This window comes from Manacus candei, unplaced genomic scaffold (genome assembly GCF_025592945.1).
Source record: "Manacus candei isolate 608988 ecotype Guabito, Panama unplaced genomic scaffold, ASM2559294v1 h1tg000060l, whole genome shotgun sequence".
Classification (NCBI taxonomy): Eukaryota; Metazoa; Chordata; class Aves; order Passeriformes; family Pipridae; genus Manacus; species Manacus candei.
In genome coordinates this window covers 8753256-8778708 of record NW_026138108.1, presented here as the reverse complement: position 1 = coordinate 8778708, position 25453 = coordinate 8753256, and the positions used below count along the sequence as shown (strand labels likewise).

Here is a 25453-nt window from a genome sequence, read left to right as displayed (position 1 = left end):
CTTTGGGCACCCTGTGCCCACCTGCCCCGTCCTGCCATCACTGCCAGCAGCAGAGACCAGTTGGGATCCAGCAGTGAAAGAAAGGGTGCAGTGTAGATTTTTTTTTTCTTTTCCCCCAGTAGGTTTGCAGTGCTACAGGCAAGGAGCGGGTAAGAGCCTGGGAAACAGTTATGGGAGGTTAGGAAAATTCATAGAATCATGGAACGGTTTGAGTTGGAAGGAACCTTAAAGACTGTCTAGTTCCAACCCCCCTGCCATGGGCAGGACACCTTTCCTTAGACCAGGTTGCTCAGAACCCCATCCAACCTAGCCTTGGACACTTCCAGGGTTGGGGTATCCACAGCTTCACTGGGCAATCTGTTCCAGTGTCTCATCACCCCCACAGCGAAGAATTTTTTCCCAATATCTAATCTAAACCTACTCTCTTCCAGTCTGAAGCCATTCTCCCTTGTCCTGTGCCCTCTCCGCCCTCTTCTGCTCTTCTGAGGTTCGGGGCATTTCCACAAGGACCCAACCCAGACCAGACCCAGGGATCCCAACACCTTTACCTTGAGATCCCAACACTTTCATCCCGGCATCCCAACACCTTCATCCTGGGATCCCAACACCTTCATGCCGGGACCCCAACACCTTCATCCTTGAACCCCAACACCTTCATCCCAGCACCTTTGGCCCAGGATCCCAACACCTTCATCCCAGCATCCCAACACCTTCATCCCTTCATCTCAGGACCCCAGCACCTTCATCCCGTTATCCCAACACCCTCACATTCCAACACCCTCACCTCGTTATCCCACCCCCTCCCCTCCCACCGCCCCGGGCCCCCCTCAGGCCCCCGCCGCGCGCCTGCGCGCGCCTGCGCAGAGGCCTGGGGCGGCCGGCGCGGCCATGGCGGGCTGGACGTGCTGCCGGGTGGCCGCCGTGTCCTGCCTGGTGCTCTGCCTCTCCCTCCTCCTGCCGCGGACATTCCTGCCCCGGGGCGGCGGCCGGCAGGAGCCCGGGGCCGCGCCCCACGCAGCGCCCGCGCCGCCCGACGGTAAGAGGCCGCTCCTCGCCGTCTCTCCCCCCCGTCCCTCCCCGCCCCGGTCCCGCTGCCCGGGGTGAGCCCGGGGCGGGGGCACCGTGAGGGAGCTCCGCCGCCCGGGGTGGGAGCGTGGCGTAGTTCCCCCTTTCCCCATGCTCCTCCCTTGGGGACGTGTGGAGTGTCAGTGGATTCATTCGTTGTTATCGCTCTGATTTACCTCTTTTTTTTTTTTTTTTTTTAAATCTTCCAAATTTCATTTCATTTATGTCTGGGCTGTTAAAGCTGCTGAAAAGTGACATACTCATACCCTTTTGTTTTTTATGTTTTTTTTTTTTTCATTGCGATACATCACTTTTTATTTGAAAGCTTCATTTAGTTATTTTCTGTACAGAAACGCTTTTGTTGTTGCATACGAAATAAAATTTCATTTTAATCACCTTCACTGTTTAGTTTCCTACTCCCAGCGTTTTGCATTTTGTTTTCACGCATCAGGTCCTCATCGTGCTGTGCCACGTGGTGACTCATTTGGGCTCACGTCCTGTCCCTTCAGCTGTGTCCTGTGTCCTTCGTGCCTGCCCTACCACTCTGCATGTCCCCTCCTCAGTTCTGGAGGAATAAGTTCATAGAAGCATCTCCCATTCTTTTTATGCCCGTTGCTTTCTACCGTGGGTGTTTTTCCCCAAGGCACTTTACCAGAGTAGGTGGTATTGTAGCCCCAGGTCCTGGCAGAGCAGGAGTTCTGCCCAGGGCTACCCACAAGCCAGAGGTGAGACCCAGAGGTGAGAAGTGCAGAGAATTTACAGGTTCTGCTGGATGCTGTCCCACAGGGACTCATGTTCAGTGACTGTATCTTATGCATCACTCCAACAGCTTGGTTATTCCCTGTCTGCACACTTCAGTGACATTGATTTCATTTACCAGGGTTTTATAAGGACCTTTAGAGTGAAGTTACTGCTAAAACAATGTTACCTTGAACTGAAATGTACGATTTCCATAGTACAGCCACCATTCCATGGTTACCGAGTGTGTCCTTGGCCTGTAGGAACTTGAAAATCGCTTTGTCAACACTGTAGATTTGCAGGTTTATAATTTCATTGCAGAATCTCCAAACACTGAAAACCTGGAATGGTAGCTGAGTTTTTGACAGCACATCAAGAGCAGTGCTGTGAGGACATCATGCTGGGCCCTGCAAAGGCCCAGCAGGCACTACAGGGGCTTGGTGAGGATTGTGGAGTCACCTGCCTGAAGCAGGGATGGGAGCAGATGCTCTGGGAGGTCCTACCTATCTCTCCGTTAACTTTTCCCCCCGACTGATCCTGCAGTGTTGCCAGATGATGAAGTTTGACACACCATTTTCCCACAGCAGTGCTGTCCTAGGCAGTCGCCAGTTAATGTTGCGGTGCTTCTTTCTTTGGCTGACAGAAAAATAAGCTCTAAAAAAAAAAAAACCCAATGAAAAACTTGCCCCCAAATTATTTCCAGGGGCATCTGCCTGATGAATGATGCTCATACCTGAGCAGTGCTGTAATAGGCCGACTTACCACCACCAATTTTAAATGCTTAAAACAGGTAGCATAAATACTCTGTCCATCATCACTATGTAGTATAAATACTGGTCCCATCATCCTGCTGAGATCAGAGTCCAGAAGGAGTCAGTGTGTGTCTGGTGCAGTGCAGGCACTCAGCTTGCTCTCCTGTTGCACCCCAGCACCTGTCTTTGGCTGAAGATGTAATACCTCAGCTGATCGGTTTCAGATGAGAGTTTATAGCCCATATTTTCAATTTGATAGCAGGAATTTCATTACACCCGCTCTGCAGACCAAACTTTATTTCACCTGAAGTTATTTTTTTATTGGAAGAATAAATCTTGATTGAACAGTTCAATTCATATCTCTGTCATTAGTCGTTCTCTTCGGTGCACTGATAACTGCAGTTACCTGACGGGAGTTTCAGGGACTTGAAGTAATCATGTCATTCTTGAAGTTAATAAAGTGCTTATTGTAGTCTTGGGGGCAAAATGTCTCTGAATAAAACATGGTTAAAGTTTACTACCATTTGTTAGAACTCACTGTTACCAAAAGGCTTTTTATCGAAACAGTCTTTAAGCATGGGAATGGCACTTTCTCTAATAAAGCTATTTTCAGAGGTCTCTTTTAGAAAATTGGCGAGCATAGAACTATAGAGGTTAATATTATATTCCAGATGGGAATGTTGTTCTTTTTCACAGTAATAGTTTCATGTATATGAAAAAGCTTATTTAAAGACCTTACTGTGCACGTAACACATTTCTAGTCTACTTCATGGACAGGCATTGGAATTTTTTTGTCTTTTGTAAAAAAGAGGGGAAAAAAGGGCTACTAGCAGTCTAAGAAGTACATTTTAAGTCTAGTGTTCATATATATATGCCATGCATTTTATGAAGCTACTCTCTAAGCTGGTAGTTTCAGGAAAACTGTACAACTCCATGACAGTAGCAGTCTGTCTGCATTCTTACGAACAATCAAGTGGCATCAACTTTACAAGAAAAATACATGACAGTTCAGGCAATGCTTCTGCTCAGCTTGGATTTATGCAATGCACACATCAGTTGCCTGCAGGTGTCCTGAAGAAATGAAGATTTTTCCATTTGGGTTAGTTTTTGTGTTTTTAACCTGCACCTGCAGTATTTAATACAAAAAAAAATTCAAACAGTTGACTGTGTCCATTAAAAACACCCGTGCGGAGGTTTAAAGTAAGGATTTCAAAATTGTCATGCTTTCTAATCTTGTTGAGTAGGTTTCTAGAGTCGTATTGTTGGGAACAGAGCTACAGCTATTTTGTAAATTAAAAGAGCAAGAACTAAATGAATGGATACTGTTCACCTAGTTCACCTTGATCTTAGTATGCCAGAATGAGAAGTGTTTATAAAAACACTTAGAAGACAAAAATATAAATGACTGCACATGTAAAAAAAAAAATCTAAAACATAACGTTTTGTGATAGTGTATAATACTGAAATAGAGTTCCCTCCACAGTGAACCAAATGAACTGGCAGTGTTATAAAAAGGATTAATTACTTGGGCTTTCTGTGGGCAAACATGTTCGAGAACTTAGAGGGTGTTAAAGAATAGCAGTAGAAATTATGTAATGGCTTGAAAGAGAATTTAGATTAAATGTTAAGAAAGCAGTTTCTGTGTAGATTATTCTAAGATATTATACCAAACATGGAGGTTATGTGAGAAAACCTGGGATGGCATTTTCAGTCTAGACAACATAAACTTACATTATTGCCGAGTCCATACGTGTTTCTGTATGTGCCACTTGCAGCTTTAGAACCCTTTGGCCAATTCATCTCACTGGATAGAGATGGGGAGAAGATAAATAGTTTATGAAAATACACTGCTGAGAGGGGCTAAAGATTGATTCCAGTCTCCTGAGGTGATGGCTTCAACCAGAAAGGGAGGTCCTGCATATCCTAGTTAGCAAAAGCTTTGCTTAGAGCACACATCTTTAAATGTCAAGTCCAACAGAGCAGGGGAGGACAATGTACAAAATTTTTGAGTTCTGAATCTCACAAAAGTATATTTCCTTTCTGATCCCTGTGGCAGTCTGAAAAAGTGGCTGTTTTCTTTGTCAGTCACTATGATCAACATTTTACCAGGAAAATGTAAATGGCACCTAAGCCTCTCTAAACATGGGAGTCAGTGTACAGTTTGAAGACAGGATGTAGGACTGGGATTTACATTGCTGAGGCAGGAGGGTAGTTCTGAATCCAACCATCATGTTTTTTCAGTTCAAGCTGGTTTGTTCTTGGGGCTGTATTTTTTTGCTTGGTTTGTTTTGGATGCAGAGTAAGAAACAGTAAATGTCTTACTTGGAAAGAACACACTTAATCTTAGTATTTCCAAACCAAAGTAGTGTGAACGTGGTTTTGAGATGGAAAGAAAAACAAAAAGGCAGAGCATGAGCAGAACTGTGGGTGCCCCTGAAGAGCTGCTCTGTTGAGATTGGAGGAGCAACAAGAACTGTCATCTTGGACAAGTCACAGCTTCCCAGACTGACATTTCCCACCTCTAATCCTCCTCCTACACTTCTGGGGTCTGAAGAACATGCACATTTTATAACTGAAGCCATGTGTCATAAATCTCCTGATGAAGGAAGTACAAACCTCATGTAGCAATGTAGTGTATGTCGAACTTTATTTTTTTACTATATATGTACGTATGTGTCTCAGCATTTTACAACTGCTTATATGTTGCAGAAAGACCTATTACCCAGACTAAAGAGTTGCTGAATCACACAGTATCTTAAGTCTAAATAACTTTATAAATAGCCAAGGTTGGGCTCAGTAGCAATTCCTAAGCCACACTGAGTAGAAGATGTAACAACTTTCTTGGAAAAAAGATGCTTGGATGGTCTGAATATCATCATCTGGTTGGCTGTTGTATTAGTTGTGTTATAGTTTTTAAGATTTGCTTTTTTTCAGTTGAGTGTTAATATTTTGTTAAAAGATTAAAAACCCTATAGTCATTCTAATGTGAAAATGCCATTAAGAACTTCATCTACATTCAGAAACCTACAGTCTTAAACAACACAAGTATTTGCTGGGGCATGATTTCATTTTTTGACTTAAAGCTATTGAAGGGATGGGATTAGATAAAACATGCTCTGCTTGCCCTGTAGCTTGTTTGCAAAGTTGATTTGAAGCATTAAAGTGACAAAATTATTAAATGTGTTGGATAAATCTTATGTAGAAGATTGCAAAGCCAGGCAGGGTGTATTTGGTGGAGTTATGACATGAAGCAATCAGGTCTGCATGAAGGCAGCCCTTGGGCTGTCTCAGGGAAGCTGAGAAACATTTCAAAAGCAGAGCAACACTGGGCACCCTTCAAAGCTACATGGAGTTAGTGCTCTTCCCACCGCATGGAAAATCGGTCCTGTTGAAGTGCACACCATCAGCACTGGCAGCTGGATGGTGCATCAAGCAAGGACCCAACATGTGCCTTTCTGTGCTCACGTACAAGCGTCACTTGATTTTGTTGGTGGAGAGTATGTTGTTGTCTCCCTTTGAAAGTGGTTTGTTTCATCCCTGGAAGTGTGGAATCCCGTTGCATCACCTACCGGTGTGTGTGCTGGGGTACTGGGATTTTTAATAGCACAAAGTATTGTTCATTTGACAGTGGCATCCAAATTGTTATGATTTACATTTATATACTCTGTATACTGTGTATTTAACAGTTTTGTGCATGTTATGCTTTTAAGTTCCCTGTGCCATCAGTTTCATCTGTAATTTGCATGGGTTCTTCACAGAAAAAAGCTGTGGCAAACAGTATTTTTTTTAAATAAGGAAATAATTATAGAAGTTTAAAAATCAACAAGGAAGATTTAGAAGTAGGAGACATGAAATTCCCCTGTAAAATTATTTTGATAATTAAATGTCTATTGTGTCTCCCTTTGGCCTGATTATCTTTAATTGAATTGAGTCTTTTAAATCACAAGTGAGGCCTTATGGATAATTTAGAAAACTATTCCCTTTAAATACAGCTTCACCTCTTACAATTATTTTCTACTTTCTTAATCTCTCTCTTTTTTAAATAAAGAACATTTGCATAAGATGTTTTAAAAAGGTTTATGAACCCTGCTGCTTCATCCCCACCTCAGTGATACTGCTCTCTGCACGACACCACACTTGTTTCCACAGTGACCTACTGCTACAGGGCATCACTGCTGGAGCAGTGGGACTTGTAAATAAGATGCTGTGCTTTCCATAACAGACTGTGAATAATTCCCCAAAATTTAAGTGCAAGATAACAGCTTCCTCAAAGTTAAGGTAATCCGAGAGTGGGTTTGGTCAGTGATGGTGTACCCTGGCAGTTTCACTAAAGAACTCGTAGAATGTGTGCTCTCATCTACAAGAAAAATGTGTTTTTAATAGTAGGACTTCACAAATTATTGATACCACTTCCTAATGAGTATTTACTACAGTTTTCTCTGCTCAGGAATTTAGCTTCCTATGATGGTGTTTCCCAGCAGGACCAAACGTTAAATAAATTTTTCTCTTGCGTTTCATAAAAATCTTTGCAGCTGGCTACTCAGAGAAGTAAAGTTGGTTATTTTCAGTGCGGTTTCAAACCTGGTTTTCATTTCCTTTCTGTGAGCACACACAACCTGTGAGTCCCAGCACCAGTCAGCAGTGTCCAGGCTGCGTGTGCCAAGGAGGGGGAGTTTTACAGCTGGCACCAGGGAGTGAGCTGCAGCCCAGCCTGGCAGATCCCATCTCTGGTGCTTTCATCCAACGCCTCCTGCCGCCAAACTCCGTGGTGGATAGCTGAGTAATTCAGTTCAGACCCACTCGGTGGAAGGGAATGCAGGTGCACGTTCAGGCTCGATATGGAGACAGAAAGCAGGATGTCAACTACACAGAGAATAAAATAGTGAACTCGATGGCAAAATTGTTGAGTTGATGGCAGAAAGAAAACAGAATAATGCGTGAGCTTAAATTTATTGAGGCTTATGTGCCTTTCAGTTGGATGAAATCATCTGTAGCGCCATTTCAGGCTCTCTTCAGTCTTACACTAGCATCTATACATCCATATATGCTTCCTCATTACCTCTGCCTAGAAAGGCTAGAAACCTCTAAACGTTTTCCCTCTAAAATGCCAGAGATAATACACCCCAAGCTATGTTCAGTCTCCTTTTTTACATTGCTTTACCTCGGACCTTTTTAAGGAGAACAGCTTGAGGGGCCCTCACTTTTCTTTCTCTTTCATTAATTGCTTGGTAAAATCAGGTAAAATACTATTTCTTATGGCAGTAGCCAAAAATCTATACTGAGCAAACACTGCAGCCGTATATCAGGGTGTTGGATGTGTGGTGGTTTATACACTAACATGCCTTTGCATAATATTGAAAGATCAGGCTCACAGCAGAAAACCAATATCTTGTTAGAGTTTCTCTTGAGCAGAGAAATAAGAAAGACTTTGGGGTTTCATCTTGTCGGAGATGCTGATTCATAGGGTATTCAGGTAAGTTTTATATATATACATATATATATACCTGCTAAAATCCATGCTTTGTTAATTGCAAGCCAGCTTTTTCTCTTCTTAAAATTAAGATATTTTAATGGTGTGATTTTACTCGAATTTTATAGGAGTAAAATTGCTGGGAGTAACTTGCTGTACGTAAACCCTAACTCCTAGCACTGCAGGTCGTAAGTGACTGAGGATTGAGTTTACAGACTTAGTATCTCCAGCCCAACAAGTTACTCATTCATTGGTGGTGGTGCATTTACAAGTAGAGAAAACAGGTCAGCTACACCTGCTGCAGCTTTAGGTTGCATGTAAAAAGGTGAAAAGTAATTGAAGAAAAATGATCATTGTATCTTTTTTTTCAGGGAAGCTTGGTCGCTTTCCACTGAGGATGCATTCCCACGCCACTCCTGACGGCCAAGCTGCCCCTCATTTTCCGAGGTCTCACCTTGCTGAAGCAGTTGCCAAAGCCAAGGCAGGTGGAGGTGGTAGTGGAAGCGCTGGTGGAACTGGGAGAGGTCTTGTGGGGCAGATTATCCCTATATATGGATTTGGCATCTTCTTATATATCCTGTACATTTTATTTAAGGTAAGACCAACATAAATTGAAAAGTCGGGGAAATAACAAAAAACTTTGGAAAAGAAATGATGCTCTCAATTGTGTACCTCATTCCTGTTCAGCTGTGCTCAAAGAAAATGCTTATTTTCGACTTTTGACTGGTGGTCAAAAGATTGGAGTACCCTGTGGGTTTTGCTATTGCAAAGACTGTAGCACAGGGACAAGTTGCTCTGATCCTGCATCAGCCTCTGACCTCTTACAGTTTTTTTAAGGATATTTTTTTCCCCCTGGAAATGTGTATGTCTAGGACAATGTTAGATTAATTTTGAATATACACATAGTATTCTTTTCCTTTATTTGTGACTACATATTCTATGTACTGTGCATGTCGTGTGTTGCTTTATGTATTTAAAGTGGCAGAGAGGGATTAGAGTGACTGTGTACCTTTTACAACTAAAGCACCACTTTTTTGGAGAGTGGGCGTTTGTAAGATTATATTGACCATGATGTAAATGCACTAGCTGAGGAATGGGTTGAAAGCTAGTTTAAAAAAATTCCCCTCAAGTATTTCACATGTGATTTGAACTTCTCATAGATTTTTGTTACACAGACATGATTTGCATGTAGGTGATGACAGTCGGCTATGTGGGAGGAGGGAGAAGTGGACTTGTGGAAATGTGGGTTTTTTTTTGCTTTGAATGGGGGCTAAATCCAGCCTTAGCAGTGTCCAAAGAGTTGAGTCTGAGCTGGACAGAGTAAAGAATGAATTGGGTGAACCAATCACAGAGATGAAAAAAATAGCCTGCAGCTTCTGTCCAGAGAAGGGCAACAGAGCTGGGGAAGGGTCTGGAGCACAGCTCTGATAAGGAGTGGTTGAGGGAGCTTGGGGGTGTTGAGCCTGGAGAAAAAGAAGCTTGAGGTGGCCTTATGGCTCTCCACAACTACCTGAAAGGAGATTGTAGACAGGCTAGGGTCAGTCTCTCTCCCAAGTAACAGCGATAGGACAAGAGGAAATGGCCTCAAATTGCTGCACCAGGGGAGGTTTAGATTGGCTATTAGGAAAAACTTCTTCACTGAAAGGGTTGTCAAGCACTGGAACAGACTGCCCAGGGAAGTGGTTGAATTGCCATCCCTGGAGATATTTAAAAGACATGTGGATGTGGCACTTGGGGACATGGTTTAGTGGTGGACTTGGCAGTGTGAGATTTACAGTTGGACTCAATGATCTTAGAAGTATTTTTTAGCCAACCAGTGTCTGTGCTGCAGGTGCAAAGTTGGGAAGGAGTAATGGCAGAAACCGAAGTAAGAGGGACAAGTGGGGTCACATGTAGTTCCTTCAGAGCCTGCCCTTCATTTCACAGTAATTGCCAAATGAGGTTTTTTCCCTCCTATACACAGAATAACGGAATGGAAAATTCAGAAATTATTTTTTATGAGTTATCTTTTCACTATGCTTAAAAATATCATTTTTTCCAAGTGTCTTTCAGAAGTTTTCAGCGGGCAAGATCTCTCAGGCATCTTTCACGGCTGTCTGTTTTTGCTGCTGGGCATGCTTTTCTGTGGTTACCTTCTGGCATGTTTTAGTTTTCTGTATTTTTTCCTGTTGCCTTTGGGGCTTATATAGTACTATTGTGGTATTTCACAGAAGGGTCATCTTTTTTTCACTCCCCAGCTGGCTTCCAAGGGAAAAACTACTCCTGCAGAGCGGAAATGCCCGACTGCTACACCTGGAAACATGAAGAGGAAAATTAGTGAGTATGACTTAGAGTTATAACTGTGTAGCTGTTGGCATGGTCCATGGTTCTTCAAGTTCTGGGCACACTCTAAAGCTGCTGTTTGCCCCCCATGAAGAGCAAACCAGAAGCTTCTGTGTTAGAGTGAGCAAGAATTAAAGTGAATTACTTCACTGTCACTTTCTAATCTCATTCAGCTAATGAGACTCTGCAATAGCAGCTTGATCCCAAGCCCCTCTGGAAGGAATGGCTTTTCATGAGGTTCGCTGAATTAACTGTACGGATTTGCTGAAAAGCTGTGTAGCTAATGATTAAAAATGGATAATAGGATGTCCATCTATAATTATTCTGTAATCCCTAATAGTCTAGTAATAGTACAGAGATATATTATAAAAGCTAGCTTCATTTCTTTGAATTTGTGAATTCTTAGCCTCTATCAGGCACTCCCCTAATTTGTCCCTTCCTTTTTTTTTTTGCAATGAGCAAAGTTTTCGTGGGTGCAATAAAGAGAGCAAAGAGCATTCTGAAGTGTTATTTTGATATTACCTAAACATTGGTGAGAATAGGTTCAGCTATTTGCAGACACTTATTAGATAAATTAATAAGCTTGCTATTGAAGATTGGAGGAGTACTTACAATAGCAGTATTTAAACATGTGGTGTTTAGCTGGCTAAACTGTATTAGGAAGGAAAAGTACTTAGTGTTTTACAGAAACTGCTATCAGTAAGGTAATTCTCTTAACATAGCTGTAATTATCTTGACATTAATGTGCATATTAGGAATACCTAATGTACTCAGTGCTATAGATTGTGTTTTCAGTGCATTGTTCCTGGAAATTTTGTGCAGTTTATTAGCACAATTATTAATTGTATTTTTTTTCTCTAATGCTTTGTAAGAGAAACTAAGTTTGCAGTAAGTTAAACATTTGCCAGTGTTATAACCCAAAGAACTAGCGATGAAAGTTATTCTCCCTTTCTCTTGAGCTCTTCATTTGTATTCCTAAAGCATTCATGGCAAGCTGTAGCAGAGCAGGGGACAGGTCACTGGACTAGGAATCTGAAGGCTGAGTCACTACTTACATAGTGACTTGGAGGGAACAACTTGCTTTCTCTTTGCCAGTTTCCCTTCCTCTGGGTTTAAAGTCTCAGACATGCAAAATAATTACATCAGTGATACATTAAGTAATGACATTCTGTGCAGAATAGAAATCTTTCTTAAAAGATGCATGCTTGTGGATGGATTTCTCCATTCCTACTGTGCTGGAGTTCCATTGTGCCTTCGCGCTGCTTAAATACGTGTGCCCGTAGCAGCGGAATATTTAACTCACCCCGGCTGGTTTCAGTTTGTTCTGCAGTGGGGAGCAATGGAATCTCAGTTACGGGATTTTGAGCGCAAGCCACAAAAACCCAACAAGGAGCTCAGGCATTTTTGTTGACATCCATGCTGCTACATCTTGACTGTTAATGCTTTTGGCCAAATGAAAGCCAGTATATGGGTGTTCCTGCATGTGTGTCCACTGTCCTACTACAGCCACATTTTTTGGAAAAGAGTGCAACCATGACAATGGTGTGCTCTGCTCCCCAGGCAGATTCCATGGGACACTGCTGTTGTTCATCCCAGTAAGCCTGGCACACCTGGGCAGGGCTGGATCAAGCCATCAAGCCCTGAACTTGATTCTCTTTGAGAAAGAAGTGGTTTCTCAAACCTTGGACTAATTAGAAAATGCTCAAATGACCTTTTGTATCTGTTCCTAGAGTCCTAAGAGGGAAAATCCACGAGAATTATTAATTCTGGAGTAGACAGCAAAACACTATGGTTTCCTTAGGGAAAAAAACAAATAAGCAAACACACAAAAAATTTTTTTTTTTCCCCTGACTTCAATTTCCAGGGCCCACCCAGTTATTGGGAGGTAGCTTGGGAGCATTTGAAAGAAGGTGCTTTCTGTGTGTTCTGTTACCATTGGCAGTAGTCTTCACCTTCTTAGGCCAAGGAAAGTAGGTAGAACTCTCTAAGCTGCATGTTTTAGTTTCCTCACAGCCAGTTTGGTTCGGTACAGCATATGCTACCTCTGATAATGGGACAGAGATACATTTTCAAAGCTCCTGCTACAGATCTTGGGATGGTTTCTTTGTTTTACAGCTGACTATGAGCTCACTCAACTCCAGGAAAGACTGAGAGAGACAGAAGAAGCTATGGAAAAATTAATCAACAGAGTAGGACCTATGTATGACAGGTGTGTATCAAATTACAGCATTTGAAGGAGAGATCCTGCTCTGATTAGAAATTAAACTTTCTTCTATTGTCTATATTAAAATAGCACTTTTATTGCTACTTCAAACTGTAGAAATCTGATTTTACACATCACACTTTTTGTTCTGCAGTTTTTCTCTTTTCAGCATCAATATGTAAAATAAATAATTTTTTCCAGCTTCATTTTCCTTAAACAGAATAGCAACTACCCCTACCTTTCCCTTTTTTACAGTGTGTTGTTTGGAAGAAGATGACAGGTATGTGTAAACAGAAGATAAAACCTCTACATTTAAAGTACATTAAACAACCTGTCTTATGTGACCAAAGTAATATCCTGAATTATTCTTTTCCAGTTCGATGGATTATTTTTCCAAATTGAAATGCTGTTATAATCTATGTAAATTCCTGTTAGAATAAGCATAAAATATTTCTTTAAGGGCAGAACTGTATAATATCTGATTACATAACTTAGTTCCACCCTCTCAATTCATGCATTTGCTTCTAAATATAAAAGACAAAACAGTTGTAAAATTGGCATTTAAAATTTTATTATGTTTATTAGTGTTTGCTAAAAACCTGGTACCACTATTCTACATTATAAAGAAACACTGGAAACAAGTCTATGTTTTGCATGAGGAGTGTAAAGAACAGATCAGTAGGACAGTGCATAACTGCAGTGTCTGAAAATGGAAATACCATGAATATTAACGTGAGTTTTGCAATCAAAACCAAGAGCTGTTCAGGTTGTAATGCATGTTAACTTTGTCTGGGCCAGCCAAGGTCTGCTTTAACCCATTCTGTAGGGACAATTCTGTGCTGAACTTGCACATTTTGTTCATTTATGCTTCAAAGTGTGTAGTTTTGCCCACTCTGTGCCATGCCCTGTATTGCAGCTGCACTCAGCTCAGGCAGACGAGCTGCTGAGCTTGCCCATGTTCAGCCAGGTTCCAGCAGGAGAACCCCTGAGCTGCCCTGGTTTTGTCAGTGGAACAGAAGGATACCACTGTGACTGTTACTCCTCTGTGTTTTGGAGAGCTGACAATGCTCTGTGCACACCTTTAAGCTGACAGAAATAGGCTTATGAGCTGCCCAGACTTTGTGCTGACTCTCAGGATAGGATGTTTTTTTATGGAGAAAATCGGTTTAGGGTCTGATCCAGTATTTGTTCTACTCTGTGTTATTGGCTCAAAGCCTCTATTTAGTAGAACTTCCCTTGTTTGTTCAACCAAACTATTTATATAGATGGATCTAAAGGTCTCAGGGGAAATCAGAATCTGAATCTAATAAAGAATTTTGTATGTAGCCTCTTTGAAGAGGAGGGGGGAAGCACCTCTAGGTGGAGCAAATAGCTCTTTTCAAATACAATCAGATTTGGAAGCTTTCTTAACCTACACTGTGACACTCATTAAGTTCAGTAATACTGGATGAGTGTATTAAATCCTATGGTAGAAAGTGTATTTAGAGCACAGAGTACTGAGCCTGGCCTATTCAGTCTGAATGTTGATAGATTTAAATAAAAAGGAAAGAGAAAGAGAGTGAAAATTATTTGAGCTTCATTTTTTGATATGCAGTTAAACAGAAAGCCTTGCAACAGAAAAGTCAAAGGCAGAAATAACTGGTATCAAGTTTAAAGTAATGCTGAAAGACCCCAGATGAGACCATGTCCCTTTAGACTAGATATGGCAAAGCAGCAGCCAGCTGGACAAGTGAAGTATTAGTAACCAAACCAAAGGTCAGATTTTGCATTGTCACAAAACCCGATGTATCACCATAACCCACAGCGCTTGTCAGAGTGCTGAGGTCTGAGCTCATGCCTCAGACCTACAATCCAAAGACATTCTAATTTTGTGTATTTTCTTCAAAAAAAAAAAAATTGCTCTCAAAATCTGGATGAGTTGGGAAGGATAGTTTATTCTCAGAGAATGCTGTACCATGGAAAGAAATTCTGTTTCAAAGAAATAATATATACTGTCCTGTTTACCAGGCTCTCAACTGGAAAAACTTTCCTTTTTACTGTAAACTGAGCAAATGTGATATGGAAGAGCAAGACGCTCTGTGGGGTGCCATTTTTGGGCAGTAGCTGCATTTCAATAATGAGTATTTTAAGATCATGAAGCTAAAAAAACACCAGTTAAGATGTCTGAAATGCCATGTTAGATTATGGATTTTCAGTGCAGTCATGATGGCTCTTCAGGAAATGTTCTACCTCAGAGTAAGAATAAGAAACCTTTACTTTACCTGTTAGTGAACACTTTGGGACTCTACAAAATATTAGCATTGCCATTATGAAAAGTAATGGTTGCGTTGGAGCTACAAATACAGAGAGCAAAAGTAATGACCTTTTCTTATACTGTAAATTTGTTGTCCTCTTAGTATTCCTAAGAATATTATATCCTGGTAAATCTCTCATGCAGGGCAGCCAGATGTCTTACACATTGCCAGCATCCTACAGTAAGTCTTCCCAGAGGCCTTAAATAGAGTGGAAATAACATGAACTTTAGTTTCTCCTTCTCTACAGGGAAATTTGTCTGTTAAGCAAGGTGTTTGGAGGAGGAATAATCTGAAATACAGACACCTCGTTTTGCAATAAGACAGGGGTATTTTCTAATGAGAGTATCCTGCATATTAGGAATTTTCCTGTATGAAGTGCTGCAGTGATGCAGCTGCATTGATTGATCCTATTATCTGAGCTAGCCTATCTTCCCATTTTGCTAAACAGATGGGCATCTCTGTCTTCATCCAAGTGATATATATTCAAATTAGGTACAGTTTTGTCTGTCGAATTAGTTTGGTAATTCTGTTACAGCTTCAATCAAAGGCAGTTAGCTGATGAAACCATTCCTTTTTTTGGAGCCTTTTAATTCACGTCTCAAATTCTACATCTGCATAACCCAGACTTTTGAGAAGATGCTGCCTCACAACTTCACTTGTTTTGTGGAACAGATTGCCAGCACAACTTGACAGGACTCAGTGTAGCCTCCCTATAATGTTGGGATATCAACTTCTCAAATTGTGTGGCTAAGTGCCCCTCAGGGGAAGTGCACATAAGGGATGTTTTGCCTTGTGATCTCAGTCAAACAGTTTAATCTGGGTAGGTGCTAATGAAACCAGCAGGCCTGCTCCTGAGCTAGGTTCAGTTACAGTTACCTGTGTTTGCAGCTGTGCACAAAAAAATCTAGCTCAGGATCAGAACTCCCATCACCATTGCACCAACCCGCAGTAGGATGCTAATCTTGGCTTTGAACCAGTGTTACTCTGCCTTTAGTGGAGTAGCCATCGTGTCACCCATCATTCCTCTATATGTAGAGTGGCACAAAGTACCTATTGGAATGCTGCTCTAGTCCCAACAGCTGGTAAGAGGAGAAACTGAGGATGAACACTGCAAGTTTATGAGAATTCAGGTAACTGAAACAAGGTTTAGATAGATACTAACCACCTAAAGCCAAAATCATTAATCTGTTTCCAGCTCCTCTCTTCCCATTTCATTCCTAAGATTCACTGAGCATTCAGTCTTGGAGATTATGTCTGTCTGATCTCCAGAGATCACCAGAGATCATCTCTCTGACCTCACACACTGCCTACAGTTCAGCATTCTGTGCATGCCAAGGCCCACCCTCTCCAAGGAACTAGGAGCAACAGATCCTGACTAAAACACAGGAGCAATAGATCCCAACCAAAACACAGCGAGATCCAAAAAAGCACTAGAGTAGTGTCTCAGACCTCTGAGACTCTTGAACTGGTACTTACACAAAGATGAAACACTTGCTCAAGGACAACTTAAAGCTCAAGATATCATAATTTTAAATTTGAAATTCAAGATGAAACAAGCACCATTGGTCAGAACCATTTTCGCCCCTAAGTACAGCTAATGTCTTTCTTACTCTGACCTACCGAGTTAGTAGAGCACAGACCACCACTTTCCAAATACTCTTTTTTTTATCAATAAGATTTTTAGGAGCCTTTTTCTTTCAAGAGAAAATAACGTGTAATGACTACATGATCTTATCTGTTGGAAGAATTACTTACTGTTACAGCAGTAAGTAATTATATTACCTGAGTAATTATTAGACTCAGCAGTGTAGAACCAGTCAAAATCATATTTTGCTTTTAATCTGATAAAAATCTCAGTCCTCTCCCACTCTCTAATCATAAAGGGCAAGTTAAATGTAACACCTTCTTTTTATTTTTAAATCTTCCTTCCTGCTCCTACCCCCACCTCCCCACCAGGCAGCATTGTTGACTCTATAATTACAGCATGATCTGTCCAGTTGACATTTCTTAATGAGGCCTTGCAAATTGAATGGTCATAATGAGGGATCATAAGAGTCTTGAGAATAATGATGTTTGAGTAATTTTGATGAGCCCACACAAGCTACAAATGTAGCATAAGTTCAGAATTACATTTCCTTATAATGCTTCAAACAGGGCACTGCACTCTAATTCTTACCTAACAGTTTTATAAAGGCAAGAAATTTCTGTAGTGTCTCTTGCTTGTGTGTCACTTTGATCTTGCAGGCTTTACCTGCCTTCCTTTACCTGCTTAAGTTTGCAGACTTTCTGGATAAAGGGGTGAACTACACTGTGCTGAAGTGCAGAGCACATGCACATGTTGAGGAGTGATCATACTACAGACAGGTGTCTTCAGACTGTGCTGCTGGGAAGGACCAAACAATTGGGTTCAAACTCTTTTAACAGTTTGTAATAACAGTGAACTGAACTCTGGTGTCTAATATTCTCTAGCAGGACTCAAAATGTTACAACAGACCAGGAAAAAATGTTGCTTCAACAACTCCGAGAAATAACTAGAGTTATGAAAGAAGGAAAATTCATAGATGACATCTCTCCTGAGAAGGAAGCTGAAGAAGCTCCTTACATGGAGGATTGGGAAGGTAAGAGAGCTTTTCTTACCGTAACCCTTTTGAGAAAAATTGAATAAGGATTACTTATGGTCCCAAATACTTTCAAAGTTTTGGTTAACTTTATCCTTCCTTTCCAGAAGTTAGTGTTCAAACCTTTGCAAAAAGGTGGGGTTTTTTCCCCAACCATAATGAAAAAAAATAGATTTTGAGGCACCAAGCATTGCCTTTAGTGTAAACACTACTCTATCTGCTGGCAAAAGTGGCATATGAATATTCACATATACTCCATCTGCTTCTGGGGCTTGGCTGCTCTAGTTTTATATCTTTCCCTTACTTTGCTGTGCTGGATTTCACGACAATCATAGACCTCTTGGAAATCATAATTATTATGTTTTAGATAAATTACAGTTTTTACTTTTGATTAGTCATTTTTTGTTTGCTCTAATGTTGTAAAAGCCAACTGCAGGAAGTCTGTCTTTTAAAAATTATTTATTTTAGTGTCCTTTCCATTCCTTGGTGTTTACCTGTTATATAAATGTGTTTTCAAGATGTCTTAATTGAGCTGCTCACTACCATTATTTTAAATGCTTTTTTAAAAGCTTTCAGAAATTATCCAAAACATAAAGCATAAACAGTGGCCTTGAGCTCTGTTTATAAAGTGAAGTTCATGATGAAGTTTCTAAAATGAAATGCATAAAGTCATTGACATATCTGATTTTTCAATTTTCTAAGTAATGCTGTCTATAGCAAAAGTCTTCAAAGCATGAATCAGTCAATCTGTAGACAGGGGAAAAAAAATGATCTATTTAAAGATCTAAGACACAATTTTTACCTTTTAGCTCCCATAGCTTTCAGCAAAGCTCAGATGTTCACTCCTGAAAGTCAGGGTTGATAACCTGGCTCCCTGAAAATAAGTGGTTTTTTTGCCATCATCTCCCAAGAAGTCATGTTTTGCAGATTCTTGCCATGGATTTAATACTGCAATGTACACATGGCATTAAATAGTTGACACTTACACTGGCAGTGCTAAAAACAATTGTTCTATCAAACTTTGCATTCATCACTTAAGTCTGTACTACTTTTAAATGCTGGTTATGCTTCAGCCTTCATATCACTTTATTCCTAAGGTTATCCAGAAGAGACCTATCCTGTCTACGATAACTCCAACTGCTGCAAGCGCAAACAGGACACAATCCTTGTAGATTACCCTGACCTGAGCCAACCCTCTCCAGAAGAGCTGGCAGAAAGAATGGAGGGCATGGAAGATGAGGAGTATCTTTGTGATGAAACCCAGCTAACAGATCTCACCACGGGAAGGGGTGGTCAGAATTTAACGCAGAAAAAGGATGAGGCGACTCTTGTTGGTGAAGAGAAGGGGAACCTCCGTCACAGCCAAAGCACTGAGGACTGCTGCTGCTGTTATGGGGATGATCCTGCTGTCATAGCAGAGAATGCTGGATTCCACTCTGAGAGCTGCAGTGAGGCAGAAGAGACAACCCAAGAGGACGTGTCTGTGGAGTCAGAAAATGAAAATGCAGCACTAGAAGAGCAAAAAGCCAGTGATGCAGATGAAACAGGCACACTGAGAAAGCGCAACACGAAAGGGCTTGATTGATAGGGAACATAGTGGATGTTACCTGGATGGTAAAGGTAGAGGTCATAAACTGTCATTTGTGTGGCTTTTGTTCCCAATGAGGACTTCCCTGTGTTCATGTCCTTGTACAAATTTAATTCTCGTGGTACCAGTCACATCATCTACCTGAAGTGGAAGCCAATGCCCTCTTTCATGCACTCTCGTCATGAGTTACCATGATGTTGCCAACAGCGCTTTGTCCTTGATTTTTGAAGCCTGGTATCTTGGAACAGATGATGTGGAGCAGCTATTTGTGACTCTTTCCAGTTCCAAAGGAACAGTCCTTGGTTTTGCCCTTTGTCATCCCAGAGTTAACCAAATGTCTCTTCTGACTTTTTCAAAAATATCTGTGTGCTACCAGTTAGGAAAATTAATCAAATTCTTGTGTGTGTATATATATATATATATATATATATATATATATATATGAGTGTACAGGATACTGGAGGAGAAAGTATGCCTTCTTTCTTTTACCTGAATGTTACCTGATCAGCAGAACAGATCACAGTCACATACATGACTTTCTCAATTGTCATTGCTGCTGTACACCCAAGAAACTGTTGTCACTACAACCCACAAAACTCATATGCTTACCCCAACCCACAGCCCATTTCCCAGTTATTCTGTGTTGCAGGAACAGTGGCCTAATCCACGCTGTGTTACTTGTGTGAGCCAGACTGAAGTGCTGTGAGCTGTTCTTTAACTTTGCCATAGGTGTGGTGAAACCCCCAGGCGAGAGCAGGAAGTGGACTATATAATATGTGAGAGCACTAAAAATATCCCTCGAGATTAAAAACAAAAAAAGCCGCTTTAAGGTTTGTCTATAAAAACAGAGAACAGCATGAGGGTGCCCCTTAGACTGAACCCACCCTTCTTCCTGGAAACCTGCGGGGTTTTTTAACTCTTGGAACGTTGTTGCCACTGTCTTGCTGAGGGGACCCCAAGTATGGGATGAGGACAGTGCTGGAGCGACAGGCTCACAAGGGGAAGTTGGGCAGTCCCTGTGCCCAAGGGACAACCTTTCTCATGCAAGCAACACGGCAGGTGGGAGTGAGCCCCAGGAGAGGAGCCCTCAGCCTCCTCCTTCTCCAATGTTTCAGCGTTTTTCAGGCCACAGGCCTATCACAACCAAACCCTGATGTACGGGGCCACACTCAGCCCCAGTCACAACTGACATCACAGTGGCTTGGTTGTGGTGTCACATCACCTCACTGCTCCGGCACTGTAAACGCAGGGCCCCTGATGAATACCTGGAAGGAAGAGGAGCTGGAGCAGCAGGGTGGATGGCTGCCCACCTTTGTGCAGGACAGGAGCACAGGGCCACTTCCCGTGATGGCAGAAGAGGAAGGCATGTGCCAGGAGGCAGCAGAGGAGGGGGAACAAAATCATGCCTCTCTCGAGAGCACCGTCGCCCTCGCTTCCCTTATCAAGGCCATGCAGAGCTTGGTTCTGTGCCCAGCAGGGGATGTTGTGCAGCCCAGGGATACCGGCATGCAAGGGAGCAGCCGGAGCAGTGACTGCCAACCTTCACGTGGGACGGCGAAGAGACGCTTCCCACAGCCACCAAAGAAGAAGTCATCTCCCCTGGGCCTGAAACATGGCAATCGACGGTGCAGGAGGAGGAGAAGCAGGAGGAAGAGGACAAAGAAGGGGAAGAGGAGGAGCATCAGCCCTTGCACCCTGAGAACCATTGCCAACACTCAAGCAACGACATCCAGCACACAGCTCTGGGAACACCGGTGGCCCAACCTCCGCCGCACCTTCATCACTCAAAAATAAACGACAAGACAAAGATAAAAATGCTGTCATCCTCTCTTATTTGGCACTTTGGCGACAGCATCTGTGCTCCTGTGACCCCTGAAGTAGGAGGCTTTTTTTGGAAACCCTCTGTTTCCATGTCCACACACTGCTTTGCTGGTGCCACCTTAAGTTCTGGGGTTTTTTAGGCTGTAACATCAACAATTTCAGACTGGCTTTTTTAAATTCAGTAAAATAATGAAGGCATTCAGCCCTAGGAACTTCTTCTTTCCAAATATGCCAGGTAATATTATGGAGGTCATTCTAGGAGTTAGTGTAGATAATGCAGCCATTGGTCATAGCCAACACGGGATCACATGGGGAAGTGATCACAGCTTCTCAGGAGTGCCTGGCCAGCACCCTACAATCGGCCCAGCCTCCACTCTTGTGATCAGATGGGACTCCCAGCCTCCGCTTCTGGCCATCCTGCTGGCTCACTCATTCCATCTCCTGGCATCAACAGATTATTTTGCTGATTGCCACGGGTAGTATGAGCCCTTCCTTCCCATCCCCTGCCCCCACGCCCCCTGAAGGGGTGCCAGCTCCCCTGCTCTGAGCCTCAAGAAAAGGGAAGTGAGTTGAATTAGCTTCCACCAGCCTGCTGTGCTAAGGTGACAGCTGTCCCTCAGAGGGTGACTGGCATCCCTGGGGCCTGGAGGTGGGGTTTCTTCAATCTGAGGACGAGAAGGTTCCCCGATGAGTGAGTGAAGGTGAAGTCAGACCCTCTGCAGCCTTGCATGAAGAATAGTAACAGATCAAGCCAAGAATGTAGGCAGCTGTTCTTTTGGAGAAGCAGCAGATGGCAGTTCTGCCAGGAAGAAGTGCTGGCCTTCAGCATGAAGGGCCCTTTTAGCTGCTTCACAAGGAGTTCTTTTCAAGTTGGGAAATAAATTAAAAAAACCCAAACCAATAAACCAAGAAAATAACAGTAAAAATGCTTTCTTCTTCTCTTAGTTGGGACTTTGGTGACTGCCTATGGATTCCTCTGTCCTCTTCTGGTCTCCCCAGCCCAGGAAGGACTCCAATGCATGTGGTATGGGCCCAGTCCTGGTGAGGAGATGGTGAGGAGTCAGGGCTCATGGCAGGTTGAGGCAACTGCCTCTGGTCATGAGGCTGGGGAGGCACTGTAGCAGGTGGCCCAGAGAAGGTGTGGATGCCCCATCCCTGTAAATATTCAAAGTCAGGTTGGCTGGAGCTTTGAACAGTCTGGTTGAGTGGAAGATACCTGTCAGCCTCACCTCTGTGTTCAACCAAGCCCTTAAATCATGCCCCAGTATTCTCAAGGAAATGGTAGGAGATGCGCTGATCACGTTGGAGACCTGCTGTGGGTACAGGTGCAGCTGAGTGTGAGGCTGACACCCTCTCCCTGGATTGTCACAGGCTGGCAAGTGCTCACTGGGCATCACCAGAACCACAATGCTCCCCAAGCTATAAACCCAATTCCCGTGGGCAGGCATCCCATTGCACCTGCACCCACCACGGGCCTTCCTGACACTTTGCTTTAACGTAACAGCTGGATTCCTCTGGCCTGCACCAGCTCCAGGCTGGCTCCTGGGCACCGGCCGAGGAGGGTGCGAGCCCAGGGCCACCCCCACAGAACTGCACACATCCAGCCCCTGGCGCTGGGTGTGCACTGACGGGGTGGGGTAGGTAGGGGGGCACGGCAATGCCACTCACAGCAGCTGGGGCAACCCATGGGAAGGGCCTGTGCCGCATCCAGAGCCAGCACCCAGCCCTGCAGCCCTGCTTCACACCCCAGCCCAACCAACCCAGCCGTCAGAGCCAGTCTGTATCCCCCAGTTACAGGTCTGGCCCACAGTCTACCCTCCCTGACGTTGTCCCAACATGGCAGGTGCAATTGTTCCAGACATACCAACAATCCAGGTAATCTGGGGACTCCATCTGCCAGATATCACTGCAGGAAAGTGAATTTGTGTTGATCAGAAGCTCCTGGTGATGGCTACCATTCTGCCAAGCTGCCACTCCAGGTTAGAGCTGCCCAATCCTCTTGGCACGGCGCTATTGCATGTTCTTTGGATAACTCTGCTGTACCAGACACTTTCTGCCAATTTTGCAAACCCTCAGCCAAGGGTGTCCCTTTTGTAGTGCTGGGTCTATTTCCCATCGTTTCAGGCACTGAGAGGGACTTAAACCCCCATTTTACATGAAAAAAAGGGACTTGAGTTCCCCTTCTACACATGCCTTACAAGGGACTCTAACCCCCTACACCTGATGAGGGACTCGAAACTCAGGTGCCTTTGAGGGATTATAACCCCCTGCAGGATCTTCAAAATCTTGAGCAAAATGCTTCACCACAGGGCAGAGTCAAACCCACCCTTATAATTTAAACTAAATCTGCACAGGGAATTTTAACACTCACCCTTTGGCTTCTCCCTGCTCCACAGCTCTCAGGTGAACTCACACAGTGCCAGCAGCTGGATGTTTGGAGAAGGGAGACTCCGAAGGTGGTGGCCTAGGGTGCCAGCTAGATTGCCAAACTGTTAAGGAAACTTTCCCATCTGACTGTTCTGGAGCCACTCTGGCAGTCACACTCCTGCCACCCAAGACTTTAACTGCTGAAACCGAAGCCCCTTTGCAGTGGGTGGCTCCAGTGAACCAGCAGGTGCCCTGTTTTACTCCCTACACACCCCACACTCACACAGACAAGTTTCCCTCACCAGCTCTACCCTGGTTTTCCCATAGCAGACTGTCTGGTTCCTTTAAGTAATTTAATTGTGGTGCAGGGACATAAGAACTGCTCAAGATGGGTGCCTCTGGAATTCCCTGGCTTTTGTACCCTTACTGTCTGTGCACCTGTGCTCCTCACATGCCCTTCACGCCCCTTACATGTGCCTCTTGGTCCCATGGTGATATTTGGTCTGGGGTCTTCTCATTGTTCATTGGGTTCTGCAGCATTTCTGGGTGACGAGCCACCACCCAGGTGACAAGTGCTGCAGGTCTCACTTGCCCTTTGTTAAGAAAAGGGTCAGCACCCGGTCAGGCCTCACACACCAAACTACCTGCACCAGGTGTATTCCTCAAGAGAAGACCCACACGATTGTTATTGCTTAATGAAGGCAGCTGGCTGTAATTAGTGAGGACCCTCACTACAGCAGTGGGAAGCATTTGTAGATCCTCATGCTGTGGTGTGGAGTGAGGACTGACAACTTCAGTTGTCCCCTGGGGCTGGAATCGATCAGTACGTCCTTTGGAGCTGTTCCACTTGGCATTGGGAGTTATGTTCTTGTATGAGCAATTCATTTGTGTGTTACATGCTAAGTTTCCCAATTAGTTATAAAATTTTAATTCCTAACTCCTGTCTGGGTTTTGACCTTGTTGTCTTCCACCCTCCCACACTCCTTACTGAAATTTTTGGTGGACAAGCAAAAGTCCAGAATTTCTTTTCCAGCCCCTCAGCACGGGTAACATGGTCCCCACAGACACACCAAACACAAACTGCTCTGGAGTGTGAGTCAAGAACTAATTCTCTCACAGCATTAGTGAAAAAAAGCAAAACAAAATGAAAAACCAATGAGTTTTCCTTTACTAACACAGAGGCCAGTTGCTAGGACTCACTTTTAACACCTGTGACAGAGCTAATGCTTTTGTATTTCTTTGCAGCACCAACAGGAAAGAATGACACTAATACAGGTAGGCTGTGTGGTGTCAGAGAGTCTCAAGAGCTCAGCTCTGAGGTCTTGATGGCCTTGGCAGCCCCTCCCCTGCTACCAGTAAGTGCTCTCTGAATGCAGCCAGCCATGTCTTGTGCAGCAGCTTAACAGCAGGCTGCAAACTGGAGTTCTTCCTGTTTAGATAACATTTCCTTTTCTCCCTTTGCTTCAGCTTTCCCCCCTCTGAAACAGAAATGTCTACTTAGGTGAGCATTTTAAAAAAGGACCATCACGTGTGTGCCCAGCTTTCATAATTATTAATTGTTCTAACAGAAAACATTCATAATTTGAAGTAGAGCTTATCTGAACAAAATCAGGATTCTCAAAGAACTTCTATTAAATAAGTAAATGAAAATCATGGGTCAGAACATCAGCAAACCTGGGAATTCAGAAAAAAGTTATAGACACTCAGATGGACACCCAGTGGAGGCAGTCAGGGTTATTAAAGCTCCTCTACTTATGATGTTTCCTACCTAGCAAATTAAATGGCTATACTTCTGTTAAAGCTAAAAAAAAACAGCATATGTGTTGCCAAAACTAAACATTCTAATAAAACTAGATGTTAAAACCCTAAAAGGGCTTAGTTCTTCTTCAATATTTGATAATGGTTACAGATCATTTCAGGCATTCCATGGGATCAGAAAAGAAGTACAAAGTAAGAACTGCTGGTCCAAAAAATACCCTAAAGAGCATTAGTTAACAAATAGTATGTGAAAAACAGATAAACATGTAGGAAGTTTATCACCTAACTCTTTGCATTAGCAATTAGTGTCCATATGTTGGATTTTTTAATTTTCCATCTGACTAAGTAAACTATGCTTAACTTTGAGGCCTCAGAACAATTTACTGCAATAATCTTCTATTTAAATGATATTTACTTGCACATCCTAATAAAAATACTGTTTCTAACCTCATGTATC

General features: G+C 42.9%; 1 protein-coding gene and 1 long non-coding RNA gene across 3 annotated transcripts; one reads left to right on the top strand and one right to left on the bottom strand.

Annotated features, from left to right (window-relative positions):
* Positions 1-865: 865 nt before the first annotated feature.
* RIC3 (RIC3 acetylcholine receptor chaperone) lies at positions 866-19342 on the top strand. Of its 2 annotated transcripts, none has more exons than XM_051804259.1 (6): positions 866-1036; positions 8397-8620; positions 10263-10341; positions 12463-12556; positions 17317-17462; positions 18560-19342. In XM_051804259.1, the coding sequence occupies exons 1-6, from the start codon at positions 889-891 to the stop codon at positions 19045-19047; spliced, it is 1179 nt and encodes a 392-aa protein (XP_051660219.1). In that variant the 5' UTR covers positions 866-888; the 3' UTR covers positions 19048-19342. The 2 variants fall into 2 exon arrangements, with proteins under 2 accessions (XP_051660219.1, XP_051660218.1); XM_051804258.1 differs by having other exon boundaries at positions 867-1036; positions 17314-17462.
* Positions 8684-18546, bottom strand: LOC127478501 (uncharacterized). Its single transcript, XR_007907241.1, has 3 exons — positions 18265-18546; positions 12281-12389; positions 8684-10317 (listed from the first exon to the last, which is right to left on the bottom strand). It is a non-coding gene; the product is annotated as an uncharacterized LOC127478501 (long non-coding RNA).
* Positions 19343-25453: the final 6111 nt, after the last annotated feature.

Bases quoted from the DNA above. Each gene is read 5' to 3' on its own strand.
- RIC3 (XM_051804258.1), top strand. From the start codon at position 889: ATGGCGGGCTGGACGTGCTGCCGGGTGGCCGCCGTGTCCTGCCTGGTG. The intron at 1,037-8,396 runs GTAAGAGGCCGC...CTTTTTTTTCAG, and splicing joins AGCGCCCGCGCCGCCCGACG to GGAAGCTTGGTCGCTTTCCA. The intron at 17,463-18,559 runs GTAAGAGAGCTT...TTTATTCCTAAG, and splicing joins TTACATGGAGGATTGGGAAG to GTTATCCAGAAGAGACCTAT.